Source organism: Lycium barbarum, chromosome 1 (genome assembly GCF_019175385.1).
Source record: "Lycium barbarum isolate Lr01 chromosome 1, ASM1917538v2, whole genome shotgun sequence".
In the NCBI taxonomy this organism is placed as follows: Eukaryota; Viridiplantae; Streptophyta; class Magnoliopsida; order Solanales; family Solanaceae; genus Lycium; species Lycium barbarum.
Window position 1 is genome coordinate 14,810,409 of NC_083337.1, and position 19,361 is coordinate 14,829,769.

Here is a 19,361-nt window from a genome sequence, read left to right on the forward strand (position 1 = left end):
ATTATCAAAGAGGAGGACATACTACTTCATGCTCTTAGGACCAGAATTGAAGGTTATAAATATCTGTTGCAAACAAATAAGGCTACTATCAAACATATTTGGAGGGAGGCGACCCAATTTGCAAATTTTCTGGCACGTGAAGATCACAAACACGACGGAAAATGCGTTGAAGAAAATGGAACTTCCTCTCCTAATTGATTTGTGTCGTTTGATTTACGAATGAAGCTAAGACTTTTATCTAGTTATTTTTTGGTATACCGAAAACACAAAACACAATTAGCATCAGTTATACCATTATGATTTATGACCCATCTTTACCCAATTATCTGATGGGGTCATTTGGGTACAACTTGATGGGTCAGATTCTTGCTCATATTTTGCCAAAAAGGTTAACATTTATAAACTGTATATAAGAAGTAAGTATTAACTTGATACAAATGCACTTTAAGTTTAAAATAAATATTGAGGCATAATCTTTTGACTGAAAAAGAACTAAAGAAACTAGCTGCAATAGCAAATGTCTGTGTTAGAGCCCGTTTGGATTGGCTTATAAGTTGCTTATAAGCTGTTTTCAGCTTTTTTGAGTGTTTGGCTGGCCAGCTTAAAGTCATTTTGTGCTTAAAATAAGCTCAAAAAAATAATTGGGCCCATTTGACTTAGCTTATCTAAAACAACTTATAAGATGAAACAGCTTATAAGCAAAAAAAATAAAAAATTAGACTACCTCAACTTATTTTTTTTAACTTATAGGCATAAGCCATCCAAACAGTTTCTTATACTCTGTTGGTCACATTCTAAATGAGATATGGAACAGAGTACGACAATCAGCTACAGCTTTTCGGTCCCAAATTGGACATCAATTGACCAATTTCTTAGAATAAAATTTGTATATTTAAAGCTAACCAAAAGTATTATAAATACAAAAAATCAATTATAGCTAAAACGTTTCTATAAAGTTATAAAAGTATTACTCGGTCTGTCCCAATTTATGTGTTGCAGTTTGAATTTCGAAAGCCAAACTTCTTAATTTTGATCGTGAATTTGGAACATAATCTTTAAATTTTCTGAAATAAAATTTACATAATCTATTTGAAAACTACGTAAAAAGTAATATGATTATATTAAACAATTAAAAATATTTAAAAGGCATACGACAAAATTGTAGTAAAAAAAACACTCATTTGATTCTCGAATCCAATTTATCATATGCACTTTTCTTTTTCTTATTCTATCAAAGATAAAACCCTTTTTGTATTTAGAAATAACATATCTTTAAACTTCTTTATTTCTTCTTAATGAAATATAGCCACACAAATATCTATATCTTATTTAAATTACAAGTTTCCAATTTATTTTCTTAAAATTTGTATCTACACAAAGTACATCACATTAATTTGAAACGGAGGAGATGCATAAGTCAGCTGAAGTTGGTACTCTTATTCTCCTATATAACAAAGCAAAAACAAGCCAAAAAGTTCACAAGATCAAAGTATAGTACACACATATTACACTTTTTCAAATTTCCCATTCTTCTAGCTCTTTACTTCCTCTCCTTCACTTTGAGTACATCAACTTGAAGTTGAAGAAAAAAAATGGAGACATCACCCATGCCAAGATTCCGAAACAAATCATTAGGACCATCAAGTCTAAAACCAATAGTAACAAAGGGGAAATCTATTGAAGAATACGATATGGTGACCGTGGAAGACGAGCCGTTGAGTCCAACGGCTCGTCTTTTCCACGATTCGAGGTTTGATGTCCATGCTGTTGCTGTTATGGTTTGCAAAACTCGGATCGAGCCACAGCTTGTAAAGGACAAGTTGGTGCATACTTTGCTTAAGCATCCTCGTTTCACTAGCTTGATGGTATGTTTAATTTCTTATGTGCAATAATTTGGTGCAACATTTGATGTCATGCTCTTTTTGCATGTTTTGTTTAAGTATGATTAGTGGCGAAGCCAGAAATTTCATTATGTATAACCAATTTTTAAATAAATTATCTCAAGCTTCTGTTTTAAGATCAAGGAGATTTAACCTTATATTTATCATGCATTTTATTATTTTTTTTACTTGAAATATACATATATTAAAATTATTGTACAAGGAGTATCATATGAACCACCTTGCTTCAATGTTGCAGACCAAAAGTCTCTAAAATTAGTCTCCGGATCGGAGTGCATGATAAACACTGATAGTGTAAATTAAGTACTTCTAGCGCATGTCCGGAGACTGATTAAGGAACTCATTACGCTTTTGAAATTATGAGTTCAAAATTTATCATTGAAATTTTAGTGACTTTGACACACATTTTTAAATCCGCTTCTTTTTTTGTGCTTAAAAAGATCCCTGTCAAAAATACTGTTTTAGCTGTACTCATTGTTTGACATCTTTCCTACTTAGAATTTACCTTGCTATGTCTTGCTTAAGTTTTCATTTATTTATTTATTTTCTTTTTCCATTTTGTAGCGTTCTTTTTATTTTCCTCTTTTCCCCCTCATAAACAAGGAAATGTACTGTGCATCAAGAAATAGAGAAAATCTCAGATTTCAAGAACTTCTCATTGAAACAAAACACAGAAAAGAATTAAGTCCAAATCCATATATAAAAGAAACGTAGTAGTAAGATCAACGCCTGCACACCATTGTGTTAGGTCCAAAGTGCATAAATTTTAATGGGACAACAAAACAAATGGTACTCCATCAATAGTACAACACTGGTTGTGATGATGGTCTGGGAAGCATATATTCTGTCTTTTCCATAGCAAAAAGGTACTGTTTTCATCATGTTTTCTATTGATTGTTCAAACAAGTTTGAAATATGCAACAAAATACCTTATCAGTCTTCCTCAAGCATGATTCATAGCACAAAGAAAGCAAAGAAACTGAACTGAAGAAATAAGGGCTCGTTAGTACGAGGGATAGGGGATAAATAATTCGGGGATTAAATTTGAGATGAGTTTATCCCAAATTTGGTTGGAATAAATCGCGGTATAACTAATCCCAGGACAAGTAATCCTGGGATAACTTGTTTCCCAACTAAACGACCCCTAAGATCATTAGGGGCTCCTAGTAAAACAAAAAGAAAAATGGCTTTATTAATTTTGCTAGAACCCTACCCGTACTAGGTGCTTCACTACCCTCGGCTAATTATTGTGAATATTTTCCTGCTCCATTGCCATATCTACGGACATTGTTGATCCTCCTGAGTTTTTTTTTTTTTGAAGCTAATATATAACTATTTATTTTGTTAATAATACTCCCTCTATCGCAATTTATGTGTCATTTTTAGTTTTTTTAGACTATGTAAAGTTTGACCAACAATTCAGAATGTCTTTTTTAATCATATTGACATGAGATGAGTTGCAATTTAAAGTACTCTTTTATATATATATTTATTTTAAAATATTGAATCAATCTAATCCAATTTAACTTTAAAGATTAGTCAAATTTATCAAAAAGTGAAAATTTCCACATAAATTGGGACCAGAGAGTAATAAAAGTCTTGATGAGAATAGTACGGGAAACAAATCTTACCTTATTAATCCTAATAAGGGACTAACCTTCCTTAGAGTTAGGCTCAATGTCAAGATATGGTTAAAGCCTGCAAATAATTTAGAAGATTGAGGTTTTTATTTTACTTGCCATCTCAAGTGTTTATTACTTTAATTTAGCCAAAATTGTGTGTTACTGCTATCATGTTAAAATAAATTTATTATTTTTGCTGGAATTGATATTGAATCTTGATGGAGAAAATTGGGGAGGTTGGTACCTTTAGACCCATAAAAAAAGCCCATGCCCAGAGCAAGAGAAGATGCATGATGCCCTATGATGTGCCCAGTAATAAGCATCTTTAAGGGTGCACGCCATCTATGTTTCAACCAACCTTAACATGCGGAAATGGATGACTTCAATTTCCAATTTACTCTAAGGGGGTTTAAAATCTATTCCTTAAAATCCTTTTTACTTGTCTAGTTTGTATTTTAAACTTCTCTTAAAAAAGAGTATCAATTAATTTATTTTACTAAATATCTTTATTAGTGATACTTTAAAAATCTTTAGCAATTCGTTCGGGAAATAAGTGAAAAGGATAAATTGAAATTTTGTTTAAATGGACTAATAAATAGATTAATTTATTTTTAGAATACGGGACCAACAAAAGTAAAGAAAGGAGTAGACACTAGCGGCATAAAAAAAAGTCTTACATTATTAGGTCGCTTAGAAAATAACTACAAGATATATGCCCATAATGGAAAATAAGGTATTAAGTTAAAATAGATTGATAATGTATTCATAGTATATGATTTTGTTTTCAGCCTGAGCTCCTAAATAAATTTACTCAAGCAAGAGATGTTTTTTTCACTAAATTATCCTTAATCAAATGCTACTATTTAATATGGTTTCTTAATTATATAAAAAATTCATTTATTTAAATAAGGATAAATTTTAAAAAAACAATTAATGTCTTCTTAATTAAGTACATTCCTTTATTAAAGCTAAAAATGTAATACTGTGCATAATTTAAGTCTTTGCTAAAATTACTGATATATGTTTTCACCAAAAAGGAAAAATATTCCATCTTCCTACATTTATTGGTCACTGAGCTGGTTGGGCCAGCTGGACTAAAAAGGCCTGTATAGTATATAGTTTGTAATCTTTCACAAATATGGTAACTGTTCTTTCATTAAAAGAAATGTCACTGAGCTGGTTGGGCTAGCTGGACTAAAAAGGCCTGTATAGTATATAGTTTGTAATCTTTCACAAATATGGTAACTGTTCTTTCATTAAAAGAAATGTCTTTTCCTATTTTCGCTTACTAAATTGGGAATAATAAAACGAGTTCATTTATGAAATGCAGGATTCCCAATTTAGTAATTTCAAACACGAAAAGACGTTTCTTTTAAAGAAAGAACAGTTTTACTGCAAGCTGCTTAAACCTAAAAATAGCTGAAAGTCTAAAACCTCATTAATGTCGAAAATAATAGAGGTACAACCACTTTTTAATTCTTTTAGTAGTTTTTTCTAGTGTACAAAAAGAAAAAAAATGGGACTAGATCACTCAACCCTATTAATTTTATGAGAAACTATTGAAGAAATTACTGGATCTAATAATCCACTATGCAAAGTTTTTTTTTTTTTTTAAATATATATTTTGTCCAATTCAAGGTAAAAAAAAAAGAGGGGGGGGGGGGGGGTGATCCTTTCGATAAAAAATGGGATAAAATTGAGCAAAAGATTTCAATCTAACATAAAATCATAAGGAAGTGGTATCTGGTATCTTAGGGGCGGAGATAGAGGGGTGCAAGGTCGTTGGAAAATTATATTATGTAAATAGTATTTATATGTATATATTCGAATTCCCTTGACATAAGTTTTTTTGTATCTCCTTATTTGAGTTTTTGGCTCTTGTTACTGCCATATCATCCTAATGTACTTACTAAAACAGAATATGAATATTCACTTTTTTCTAGGTGTGACAAAATGTGTACTAACAAATTTGAAGTATACACAGGTTGTGGATGAAGAGAATTTAGCAGACATGAAATGGGTCCAAACAAAAGTTGATTTGGACCAACACATTATAATACCAGAAGTGGATGAAACTCAGCTTGAATCACCAGATAAGTTTGTGGAAGATTATATTTACAGCCTTAGCAAAACAAGCCTTGACAAATCCAAGCCACTTTGGGACCTTCACATTATCAATGTCAAAACTCGTGATGCAGAGTCTAAGGTCGTGTTTAGGGTTCACCATTCGCTTGGCGATGGAACCTCCCTTATCTCTCTTCTACTTGCGTGCACTCGCCAAACTGCTGATGAGAGCAAGCTTCCTACTATTCCAATCAAGAAAAGGAGACCTACTCCTTCAGGTAAATGGACGGATTTGGTCAAAACGGGTCAAAAAGCGCTAAATGAATCATGACTTAACTTGCTTAATGTTTGCTTGAAACAGAATAAGTTGGGTTAAATAATGGACCATAACTTAAGTTGCCCAATATGACACAACAAAATGGATTGGTTTGGCTCTAAACTTGATTCCTTTATGTTTGGATTTGGGTGGCATTTTGATCCGCTAAATTATACCATAATGGCCCATTTTTGACCCGGGATCTTTAACTAACTACTCAAACAGAGTAAAATATTACCTACCTCTACCCGTTTAAAATATTTTGCCCATTAAAAAGTTAATAGCATAGTTTCATACATTCGTATACCGTCGGTGTATACAACTCACATGTAATTGAATACCACGGCGGTATACAATAGTCAGGATAGTTGAATCAGACTTTTGTGTAATATAAAGATGTATAAAATGTGAATTGTACAGCGCGATGGTAATAAACGTACATATATTCTGGGTATTTTTGTAATTTTTTGTTTAAATAGGTATAAATTGTAATATTTTTTTAAAATGGGTATTTCCGGGTAATTAATTTTGATTGCATGGACACTTTTGTTCACTTTGGGTACAACCTAGTGGATCAAGTACATGCTCATAATTATCCCTATTTAAATTCGAACAAATTGAACATGTTACCAAAAAATGAATTGATTTTGCTACTTCAATTTTTTGTGTTATATGTAAAAACTTAAATCACAAACATCAACAGTGTAATTTTTTTTACGCGATCTGTTTTCTAACTAAGCATACTCTTTGGCAGGTTATTCAACAAAGGAAGGGCCATTCAAGTTTTTGGGAGCATTTTGGCTTTTTATCATAATGCTTTTCAATACTGCAGTTGATGTTTTCATGTTTGTCATCACAACCATCTTCCTCAAGGATACAAAAACACCGATTAGCGCTGTGCCTGATTCTCAATCTAATGGAAGACGAATCGTTCACCGGATAATCAGTCTCGATGATTTGAAGTTTGTGAAAAATGCTATGGATGTTGTAAGTTATAATCTACGTCTTCTTGGATAAAATGAATGAAATTCATGTGTTGTGAAAGTTAACTGATAATGTTGCATGTATTTTCTCCACAGACTATAAATGATGTTGCCCTGGGATTGACACAAGCTGGTTTATCTAAATATCTCAATAGGAGATATGGTAAGTTATTTTATTCACAAACTCTTGGAATTGCATTAACATCATAAATGATCAATAAACTTTTATTTATTGGCATAAAGTCGCTAATTCAACATATTTTCTAATGAAAAAATCACTCGACTGTACTTAAATATGACTGTACTTAAATATCACAATAATCACTAACTTGTATTTTCTAACCAAAAAGGTAATCAACTTTGTCAAGTATAAAAAAAAGTTATGAGAAAACAGAAAAGACATTTTATATGATACTTAGGCAAAATTGGATGACTTTTTTGGTTTTCAAAAAGAATTATTTAGTCACTTTCTGTGATACTTAAGCAAATTTTAGTAATTTTCTTGTTACACAAAATAGTTCGGTGACTTTTTGTCACTTAGACAAATTAGAATAACTGTTTAGTATACAAATAGTTCAGACTTGATACAATGAGTAAAAGTAGTGACCATACGTGATACTACACCCTTAGAATTAAGTAGGATCTTCGATAATAGGGATAATTTCGTTATTTAAATTTGATGTGTTCAATCTTTGATGTATAAGAAATGTCGAATTCAATTAAACCTGTTAATTATACATTGCATTCTGTCGCTGAATTACTCTATTATATTGTTCCAAATATTGTCAGCTGTTATTGGTGGGAAAGACAAGGGAGCCACAGAGAGAAACAACAATCTTCCCATTGGCATTCGACTTCGGTCTTGCCTTGTTATTAACCTAAGACAATCTGCAGGAATTGAAGTAACTACTTTCATGCCTTGTTTTTTATTATTATTATTATTATTACTACTATTATTACTCTCTTCATCTCAATTTATGTGGCACATTTTGGGTTTTGAAAGTCAAAATAGTTTCTTTTTTATCACAATCTTTTCATATGCCTTTTCAGTATTTTGAATTGTTAGTTATTGTGACTTATAATACTCTTTAAATAGCTTCAAAATATGTAAATGTTATTTCAAAATTTAAAGATAATTTCATATTTGAATGCACGGTTAAAATTGAAAAGATTGACTCTCGAAATCCGTAGCTCTCCACATAAATTGGGACAAATGAAGTATAATTACAGGCTTTCTGGCCGAAATTAATTACGAGCACTAGCCAAAATTTATAAAACTATACACAGATGTATACGATAAGTATATTTATGTATATTTTCTGTATATTTTATGTATACAATTTGTGTATTATATGTATATAATTTGTATATTATATGTATATTTATACTTAATATATAAAACCTATACATTTTCTTAATATACAAACCTATACATTTTCTAGCTATTCATTTTTTGTGGTCCGAAAGTACTATTAATGAATGAATGAAATTACAGGATCTAGCCGATATGATGGAGAATGGCATTAAAGGAAAGAGGGGTTGGGGAAATTGGTTTGGTTATGTGTTGTTACCATTCAAGATTGCATTTTGTGATGATCCTTTAAATTATGTCAAAGAAGCAAAGGCAACTGTCGATCGCAAGAAACGTTCCTTTGAAGCTTTGTTCACTTTAACCATGGGTGAATTAGTAATCAAGTTTTTTGGCATCAAGGTATATATATATATATATATTTTCAAGTTAATTACATTTAATTTCCTTTGGCAATAAAACTTAAAACACCGTGGTTGCATTAGTATTTAAAATGCATGATTTGTTGAATACAAGGAATTTAAAATTTATGTTGTTCAGACTCTTCAAAAATACTGTTGTATCCGTAATGGATCCTTCAAAAGTACATTAGTTTTGGAGAATCTGATACACACCCGATGAAATTTTTATAAAGTACAACCAACATAACTTAAAAGAGTTTAATTACTCTTCCCTTCTAAGTTCTATGGTACATTGATAGTGAACTTTTTTATACTATTTAGCTTCGCTTAATAACTAGAGATGTTTTTATACTATTAATGTCTATAAGTTTAATCCTTTAGTATATGAATTACGTTATATACACTGACAGTACAAAGTTAAGGCTATTTTTCTATTTACCTTATAAGATTTTCGATGAGATGTTATTTGTTGTTATAAGTCTTAACTTAACCTAATAATATAAAAAATTTATACACTTTCATTGTGCAAAACTCAAGAATGATTATTTATTGTTATAAGTTGGCTTAACTTAATGATATAAAAAATTTATAATTCAATGTCACGCATAAAATTCAAACTCTTTAAATAATATTTTGGATGACCACTACTCAAAAATTGATGAATCTAACTTATTGACTGATATAGGTAGCTACAGCAGTGACTCTCAAAGTATTCTCAAATTCAACAATATGCTTCACCAACTTGGTTGGACCACAAGAGGAAATTGGGTTTTGTGGTAACCCAATAACTTATTTTGCTCCAAGTGCTTATGGGCAGCCAAGTGTAAGTATTTATACACTCTATTGTTGAGATATTTGCACTTTATAACCATTAATTTGGAGATTAGTACCTAATTAGTCATCGTTATATATCTAAAATACTAGCAAGGCGTATCATAGCTAATTATAGGTAAAAATTCATCCGCATTTAATTGAATGCTATGATTTAGTCATAGTTAATTAAGTGATATATAATCCGCTTTAATTTTTAACTGTTGAGATTAAATTGAATGATTTAATATAAACATACGTGTACGTAAATTTTTATTCTAATCATAGTTCATATACAGTCAAAGTCCCACACTATGAAAATCACCTCTAGGTTCTATCTAGTAAGCTTCATTAATTATTTTGGTTCTATGAGACTAAAAGGGGACAGAGGAGTTTGATAAGTGGAAATATTGTTGACAAGATAAAATTTCTAATGAAATTAAAAGCGCTTAATTTATCTGCGCTAATAGTGTATAGTACTTGCGTTTATTTGTAATGTGTGAGCTACAGTTAGAACTAGACACATACTTCAATCCCTCCTTTTCTAGTTAATGGTAGTAGATTTAAAGTTACATCTGATGTAGATAGCTGTAGAGTTTTGTTTAGCTATGGTTTTGTAAAGTTGTCAGTTGGTGATTAATATGAAGTGTTAGTTACCAAAACAAAAACAAAAAATGTATAGGATTTTTACATTATCAAGTTAATGACGTCAACATGTAAGTCTGTGTTGTAAGCCTAAATATTTGCTATAACCGATTAAAATACAGTAATAGTCCCAAATATTTGCATCATCAGTGTGATATTCTTATTATCTGTGATATTCAATAAGTCAATATTCTGATTCCATAAATTTATTTTTTAGGCATGTATGATCAATTTCCAAAGCTATATTGATAAGATGATAATCGCGGTATCTGTTGATGAAACTGCTATTCCTGATCCAAAACAGCTGCTTAATGATTTCGAAGATTCTCTTAATCTCATAAAGGATGCTGTTGTAAAAAGAGGGCTTGGCAAGAATCTGAAATGATCAAGAAATCCAACCAAGGAAGGTTGCTTAATTTAAGTAATTTTACTACGTTAAAGAACTTTTGAAACAATTCACCAGCTCTTGTGTGTTGCAGTAATTCTATTTGCTATTGCTTTCAATTTGATATCGAAGAACATGGTACAACAGTTTTCTGGGAAGCTACAGTTAAGTTAATGTTATTCATATCATCAATGTGTTAACCAATTATGTGTGTAGAATGTCTATTATTTTGAATGTGCTTATGGTTAGATGCTAAGAGAAGTATACCTACTAATCCTAACCCATGGCGAATGTACTATATATGGTGCCTAGCTTGTAGCCTCGGCTTAGAACTATATATATATATATATTTTAATTTGTTGTATTATGTTAAAATGTATATTATAGTAAAGTTTCTAACTATACTAGGTCATGACTCATGAGGTGATGTCCGTGCTCAGCGCGTGCCCAACATGTGCTTATATTATTTTTCTAAGCAAGACTTGTTAGATGTTTTCTGTATGAAGTTTCAAACATTTCTTATTTAACGTTCATGAATCTTGGAAATCCAATCTTAGGAAAGCTTGTAGGTAAAATTTGTTGGGAGATGACCTTTTGAAGCAACAACATTAACATCGTTCTCTTTTCATTGATGTTACACAAGATGTGCAATGTGAGAAATTAAATTAAAAGTACTGAATCATTTGGTAAAGGATTGTTCAAATAACAAAAGGTTTAGCATAAGGCGTGTTAGATCAGCAGAGTAATTCTTCTATTTTCTTTAAAAATAAAGGGCCAATACAATACAACTTAAAAGTTCAAGCCGTTTTGTTGATATTGATTGAGGCATTTGATCAAGTTTGCTTGAAATAGTTTGTAAATAAGAAAGCCTCGTGACTGGTAACATTATTGACACTAATTAGATTTGTTTTGGCTTTAGGTTTAGTTATGAAAGAATTGCATTAAAGTTTGGTGGGAACTTAATTTAGACTTTTTGATATATAAGCCTAGATTAAATGTGTATAATAGCCTAGCCAGACTCTAGTATAATGCAACATTTTAGGTCTAGTGGCCAACAATTTAACCATCTGAATCCACTTCGGAAATGCTTATGAACCCGCAAATCTCGTATGAGATGGTCTTATTTTAACAATATTTATAGGCATAGTTGTACACTTGTACCTTGTTTCCTAGATAGGAAAATTTCTCTATTATCGGCTTCTAAACTAATAATGGGTAAGATATAGAAAATAAAATTATTTGTGCATCCAATTTGGTTCGAGAACAAATTTGTTTTGGAGGATTATCATATATGAAATATATCATTAAAAGCCTAAAATATGCAAGAAAATAAATAAATATAATATGTAGCTAAATTATTTTAAAATAGGTAAACTACAAAATGGCTTTAGCCTTTAAGAATAAAAAGAGGATCTAGATTGCAATTTTTTTTTAATCAAAAGCAGCTAGCACCAGGCTTAGCTGTGAGTTTGATTAAATCAAAACAGTTCTGTACAGAGGAAGCCGTAAAGAAAAACAGAAAACAGAAAAGATTACAAGGCCAAAAGTGCCTAAAAATCAAGTGTAAAAACAGCTTAAGTAGCTATATCTAGCCTAATATATGCATCAACATTCCAAGTCTTGGCTTGATTCCACTTCAAGTCACCTCAAGCTCTCACCAGGTGCTATAAAATCTAATGCCAACAGAAGGATCCTTCCAACTTGAAACTATGCAAGATCAGGCCTGACTTGCTAGCCAAAGTTGTATATAAACCGAGTCACTCTACATTGCAATTTTCAATTTGAAAATATCTGACTACCCTAAATCCTAGTCCGTGGCTGACACTCAACCATCCCTTGTCGAGTGAAAATCTTTACTGGCAGTCTGGCTCACAATTCTCCCTGACTTAATTCCGTCTTCTACCATTTTTCCGACTTTGATTGCTTCGACAAAAGTTTTGCCTATTGTGGAGATCAAGTAATGGAAGTAATCAGCTTCTGAGCCTAAAGTAAGACACCAATCACATCTCATGTCCCTTCACGGGTGGTTTGACCCTGGCAGCTGGTTCCCTCCATTGATGATATATTCTCTTATGTTCTTGGTGGGCTTTATTTATCGAACTTTGGGTCTTGAATCTAGGGGATACATGAACATTACCGAACATGAATAAGTTTCTAAACGAGACACTTTTATAGCCTCCCAGTCATTGCATGTTTCTTAGACATTACTCCAGACTATTCATCTTATGAGCCATCCTTCATGTTCTGCATTATAACTGAGCTTCTCAATCTTAAGAGGTAATTATATTGAGCGGGGTGGTATGAGTCTGGGACTTAAACGTCAACTCAGGAGAATAGTATTGGTAATTGTGGACATTGGACTGTGGCTTGTCATTAGATCTTTGTGCATGTGTTGGTTGAGGGACTGAATAAGCCAGTGTAGTGGGTATGAAAAATGGGTTATTTATGAGAGTTTTTTGCATTTAGAGGGTGCTCCGTGGAAGTTCTAATGGTATTGGATATGTTAGCATATGGACCATGCCCAGGTGGGCATATATAATGGGTGACTTATCGTGAAAAGAGGGACCTGAGTGGGAGCCGATCGACATAGTGGGAATAACATTAGGGAAACCTAGGATTGTCTGGGCGGATCTTGGTTGTTCAGCCATATGCTGTCTTAGCATCCTTATTTCTTCGTGTTGGTCTATTTGAAAATTTTGGTAACAAACTGTAAAAATCTTATTACCACCAACAACCTAATAGAAATACAGAATAAAGAGAACTCGAACACCCAACCAATTTCCAGGAAGAGTGCCAGGAGAAGCAAGCCTCAAAGAAACTAACTACAAAGCGCCTCAAGAAATCCTATACATTTTCTAGCCTGTTTTGATCCTATAAACATTCCTATCTTTTCTTTCACTATAAATTCTATTTGTTGCACTACAAATTATTAGTATCCACAATAATATCTTTGAAAATTTTCCAGTTTCTAGCTTGCCAAGTAAAGTATACTAACGCACCATGTACTGCAGCAACCACTTCCTTATTCATTTTGCACCACTGTCCCACTTGGTATACTCCAGTGCCAATCTGGATTCCAGTTGAGGTGCTTGCATCCCCAACCATTGAGTGAATTCTCTCCAAACCGTTGTAGCCCATTCACACTCAATAAATAAATGTGCAGGATCTTCCATCTCTTCCTTATCACAAAATACACAATCAACAGTATTACACACTATTGCCATACCCATCATCCTGTGTTTTGTCAACAATCTCCTTTATGTGGCTAACCATAAGATAAATCTATGCTTAGGCTGCAGTAACCTACTTCACACCAAGTCATGAGCTTCAACAACTGTACCCGTGTCAATTAATGATAGATATCTCTATGAAACAGAGTATTTCTCATAAGCAGTCAAAATATATCTGCCATTATTATACCAGTGTTGCATTCCCAGTTTTATCTTATTCAAGTTCTTCCTGTACCAACTACACTTACTTATGCACCCAAAAATCTTCATTAACTGTCATATAGATCCCATGAATCCATTTAACCCATAACAACTCTTTATTGTTCACCAACAACTAGATTAGTTTACCAACGGAAGCCAAGTTCCATTTCCCGCAGCTTTTCACATTCAAACCTCCATGCTTTTTAGGTATCCCAAGCTGCTAGTGCTACCTTCTTTGCATCCTCACTGCTTGCCCATAAGAACTCTCTACATTTCCTGTCCACCTCCTTCAATACACTTTGGGGTTGCACCCCAAAAGTTATGAAGAGAGAATGTAATTGAGTTAACCACCTACAATTTTCCTTCATAAGAGAGTTTCCTAGTTGGGACAGCCCTGATCTTCTCAGTAACCTTCAAACTTAATTGATGACTATCCAGTTTATTCCATTTCTTAGGTGATAGAGGCAATTCCAAATACTTCATAGAAAATTACCCTAGACTAAATACTGTAAGAGTCAGTAATTTTTCCTTCATCTCATCATCCATACCAGCCATATAAATACTTTATTTCTCAGAGTTTGCAGTCAGTCCTGTAGCATCATAGAAATGCTTCAAAACCTCTATTACCCTTTAGACTGAGGCTTCTGTACCTTTGAAAAAGATGATAAGATAATTTGCAAAGGTAAGATTAGTAAGTTGCACTTCCTTACACGTGGAATGGAACCTAAAATCAGGTAGAGTACTCATTTGTTCAGAATTCTACTCAAGTACTTCATAAACAATACAAACAATAAGAGTATTGGATACCCTTACTTCAACCCCCTCTTACCTTCAAAATAACCACAACTCTCCCCATTCACCTTAACAGAAAAGCTAGTAGTGGTCACACATGTCATTACCAGTTGAATGAACTTAGGAGGAAACCCATACCCCTCAAGCATTTCCTGCACAAAGTTCCATTGTACCATATCATAAGATTTCTTGAGATCTATCTTCATCAAGTACTTAGGTAATGTCTTCCTATTATAGTGTTTGAGTAAATCATGACATATAAGGATATTATGTACCAAGGATCTCCCCTTTACAAATGCTGCTTGGTTATCACTTACTAAGCAAGGTAGAATTGCTCACAGTCTAGTACAAAGTAATTTAGAAATATACTTGTACAAAACATTACAGCATGAAATAGGTCTAAACTGGCTTGCATTAGTAGGGTTACTCACCTTAGGGATAAGAGAGATCAGGGTTGCATTGAGTTGCTTCAGCATTTTACCATTTCTCATGAACTCCAGAACTGTTTCACAGATATCTTGCCCTACCACACTCCAACTTGCTTTGAAGAACCCATTCTCATACCCATCTGGACCAGGACTTTTATTCATAGTAATAGTGAACATAGCCTCTTTAATCTTCTTTTTAGTAAATTCCCTCAGTAAGATGCATTGTTGTTCCACAATTAACTTAGGCCCCCGACTAAATAACCCAGGATATGCTTTGCATTTAGAGCCTCTAGTAGCACCTAATAACTGCTGATAGTACCTAACAAACATCCCAACAATCTATTTTAATACCATATGTATTATATTAAAGTGTGGCTCATACTAAAGTTCCTGCCTATGTTTAATTCCCCACTTCGTTGGTGGCTGAGTGTGGGCAGAAAGTGGCCATACATGACCATTGATTTTCATTGTAACTCTTGTAACTTCTACTCATTATTCTCCATGTTCTGACCAATTTAATATCCCACTAATCCATTTCTCATTCAATTCATTTCAAGGATGAATTTCCTCAACTATAAATAGAAGTCATCCTTACCTTGTGGTGGGTAGAAACTATAGAGTGCATGAAGAGTGAGTTAAAAAAGAGAGTATTATTTAGTTGAAGGAAGGTGTTCTTATGGTGGAGCTTTAGACTTTTCAACTAGTCCGGAGTTGGTTGAGTCACACGACATTGACGGGTTGTTGTATTCGGAGGGGACAAGTCAGAGTTATACTGTTGGACCAGTGTAGATTGTATCGCAGTGGGCTTGAATCTCCTTAAAAAGAGCGTGATATCCGCGCCTCAGCCTGAATATTTATTTATTCATTTTTGTTCATTTTGTTGTAATTTTCAAATGTAATAATTTGTGGTAGATTCACCAACACTTCGGCTGCCCATGACTCTTATAAACCAAATGAACCTGACTCTCTTTGTTATCTAATTCGCTCTCTACTTTGTTTGTCATTGCTTGCTTTTCTATTGATCTCGAATTGTACGGATGAGTTGCCAGTTTAACCACAAACCAACTACCTATTAGCTAACTAGGTTACGACGACAACAAACATGTTAGAATTAGGCCTTTCATAGATCAAACAATCACACGTTTGGAACTTGTGGCCTAAAAAACGACATAACATTTATGTAGCTACAAAATGGCTTCTAGGATAAAATGACAAGTAAAAGTTAAATTGTTTCTAAATATCTAAACATGTCATTCTTTGTTTAATTAACTACCCCTCCAGATCAAAAGAAGTGTCCACTTAGTCATTTGCATACCCCTTAAGAAAATACTAACTCCTAGACAAAAATAAGTAATTTGACTAAACTACCCGTTAAATAGGTATTGAGATTTGATGACATAGCACTTAATAGGGGAAAATCTGAAAAGATAAGGTTAATTCATTCTTGATTTGATAAGTAGACACTCTTTTTAACCCAAGAAAAAACGCTAAGTGGACACTCTTTTTGATCTGAAGGGAGTAATAAAGAAAAAATGTCACATAAATTGAAACAAATGCATCATTTATTTGTTTCAGAATATAATTTTCAATTGCAACTAAAGTAGTAAATACAGAACATTTTTTCCAGAAAATTATTTTTCTAGAAAAATATTTTCACGAAAATGACTTTTATGATCATAAGACATTGCAATTTTTTTGCTTAATTTCTCTCATATTTCAACTAGACACCACACTCTTTCTAAAATGTAGGTTTACTAGAAAATCAGAATCTAGAACTTTCTACTTATTCACTTAACACCAACTATTTTGTACTTCTACATATATCGAGGAGTGATTGAATACCGCGTCATACGTCTATCGTCAATCAATTGGTCAAAGTGAGCAATCCTTGAAATGCGGGTGAGTCTACATTGAACTAATCTCAAATTTTTACTCGGTTTTCGAACCTCCTTAGATAAGGTAAAAACTTACCAACACCTCTCTTAAATACCTCCCATTCAAACAAAAAGCAAGAAGAAAAAACCTTGCAAATATTAGTATACGATATCGAAGAGGAAGAATAATACCCTTGACAAGATCTAAAGCTTTCGACGAGGTTCATAAAAGGGTTTTGTCCTAATTGTTGGTTTCCAGATTGAAACATAAAGTTCAGTTTTTTTTTTTTTGATAATGGAATGGTCCCCAAAATGTGCTGCCAATGCATATCTTGACACCCTCAAATTGGTATGTTCCCCTCTTTCTCGTTCTCATCTCATGTAGCATCAAAGTGAATTTGATTAATTCAACTTATAATAATACTTTTGAACATAGCGAAACATGTATGTTTAAACAACACGACTAATCAAATCCGACAATAGGTTTTTCAAGAAACCTTACAAGGAGCTTTAGGAACTCTAAGTAGTTGTTTGAACGAGTTATATGTACGTACAATTAATGCCTATACCCACTATATGCAATTGTTTAATCTTGATTAATTAAATTTACTGTCCTGCTTCATGGCTAATTTTCTTTTATTTTTAGTCTCTTTCCCGGGGGGTTGGGGATGTTAAGGTTATTAATCTTGAAATATCCCTTGCATGATTTTTTGGGTGGTAGTTTAACTTTGGAGCATTATAGCAATGTTAGTCTTGGAAATGAGATGGTATCACATTCATGCAAGAGATTTAACATACTTCGATGCAAGGGCGGAGCTAGCCTTCAGCTTCACCCTATGGGTTCGGCTGGACGCAGTAGCTTTAGCGCAGATCATATATTTGTATAAAAGAATTCACTAATATGTATAAATAATATCAAGAACCCTTTTTTTAGAATATAAAACCCATAAAATCAAAATTGAAGCTGCTTCGATGTGATATATTCTGCATTATGCATGTAACACACATAGAAATTGTATCTCCTAATACTGTATGACTGGTTTTGTAAGTTTGTAACCTTTTATTTCTTGCAGTGTAGTAAACAAAATGAGAATTGCGATTCTTCTGGAACACAAGAACCAGAAGGCAATGAATTCATATTAGCACTAGCAGCAAGAATGAGTGCCAAATTAATGGTAGAAGTCACCTCTGAAGTCTCTCCATCAACAGTGGCCTTAGTAGCAGCAGCTCGCCAAACAGGAGGTAAATGCTGAAATGTTTAATCATCTAAAAGTTTATCGTGTTGGTACTGGCTGAATTAAGTAGAGGAAAGAGGGTTCAACTGAATCCCCTTCATCGAAAGATTATGCTCCATATGTCCTAATTTATGTCGCACTTGTCATTTTTCGAGATTCAACACTATGTAAACTTTGACCAATATTTAAAATGTATTTTTTCATCATATTAACATGAGAAGAATTGCAACTTATAGTACTTTTCGTACGGTTTTTGAATACATAAATTTTAATTTAAAAATATTAAATTGGTCTAATCTAATTTAACTTCAAAGATTAGTCAATTTGACTCCTGGGAAGAGAAAATGCCATGTAAATTGGGACGAAAGGAGTCCTGCGCAAAAATGGAGTAAAATCAATTTATTTTTTTGGGTTATAATTAAACGGTTGAATAGCTTCTACATGAACAAAATCCAGTATAATGGTAAGGGTTCAAAAGTTGCTACAAATTGTATGTTTAAATTCCAACTGTGACATTTTAGAATTTTTCAAATCCTTTGTATAAATTTCTGGCTCAGCCAACTAGTTGTTAAACATAATACACTTTTATTTACTTAATTATTTCATCAACAGGTAAAGTCGTGTGCATTATTCCGGAGCAAAAACTTGACAAGACTCAAAAGGTTCGAAGAAACGGGGCTAAATGACATGGTAGAGTTCAAGGCAGGGGACCCTGGCGATGTCTTGCCTAACTACGAGAACATCAATTTCTTTCTCATTGATTGCAAGACTAAAAATTACGATACGTTGATTGAATAACTTGATGTAAATCCAGAAAGATTAGTTGTTGTTGCAAACAATATAGAAGGGAGAAAAGTGGTTAGAGGAAAATTTAAAAATGTAGTGCAGAATGAGGTTAAAGTAGGTCAATTAAGCATCCTATAGGTAAAGGATTAGAGGTTACTATGAAAAAACAGATTAGGAAGTCATAATCATGGTCATCAAAAAGTAGAGAAAAAGAAAGGTAAAGTGAAATTGAGTAAGAAAAGCAAATGGGTGTCTGAGGTTGATGAAAAAAGTGGTGAAGAACATATATATAGGATGACAAAATGATAGTGAACTAAATTGTCAATAGTATATAGTTGATAGTATCATAGTTCTTTTTTTTTTATACTTTGGTTTATGA

The 19,361-nt window shown here is 32.8% G+C and overlaps 1 protein-coding gene across 1 annotated transcript; it reads left to right on the plus strand.

The window, feature by feature from the left end:
- The first annotated feature begins 1,447 nt into the window (after nucleotides 1–1,447).
- On the plus strand, nucleotides 1,448–10,640 carry LOC132630316 (wax ester synthase/diacylglycerol acyltransferase 11-like). The gene is made up of 8 exons (XM_060345921.1): nucleotides 1,448–1,865; nucleotides 5,508–5,865; nucleotides 6,658–6,890; nucleotides 6,983–7,049; nucleotides 7,676–7,788; nucleotides 8,382–8,597; nucleotides 9,282–9,419; nucleotides 10,269–10,640. The coding sequence occupies exons 1-8, from the start codon at nucleotides 1,593–1,595 to the stop codon at nucleotides 10,434–10,436; spliced, it is 1,566 nt and encodes a 521-aa protein (XP_060201904.1). The 5' UTR covers nucleotides 1,448–1,592; the 3' UTR covers nucleotides 10,437–10,640.
- Nucleotides 10,641–19,361: the final 8,721 nt, after the last annotated feature.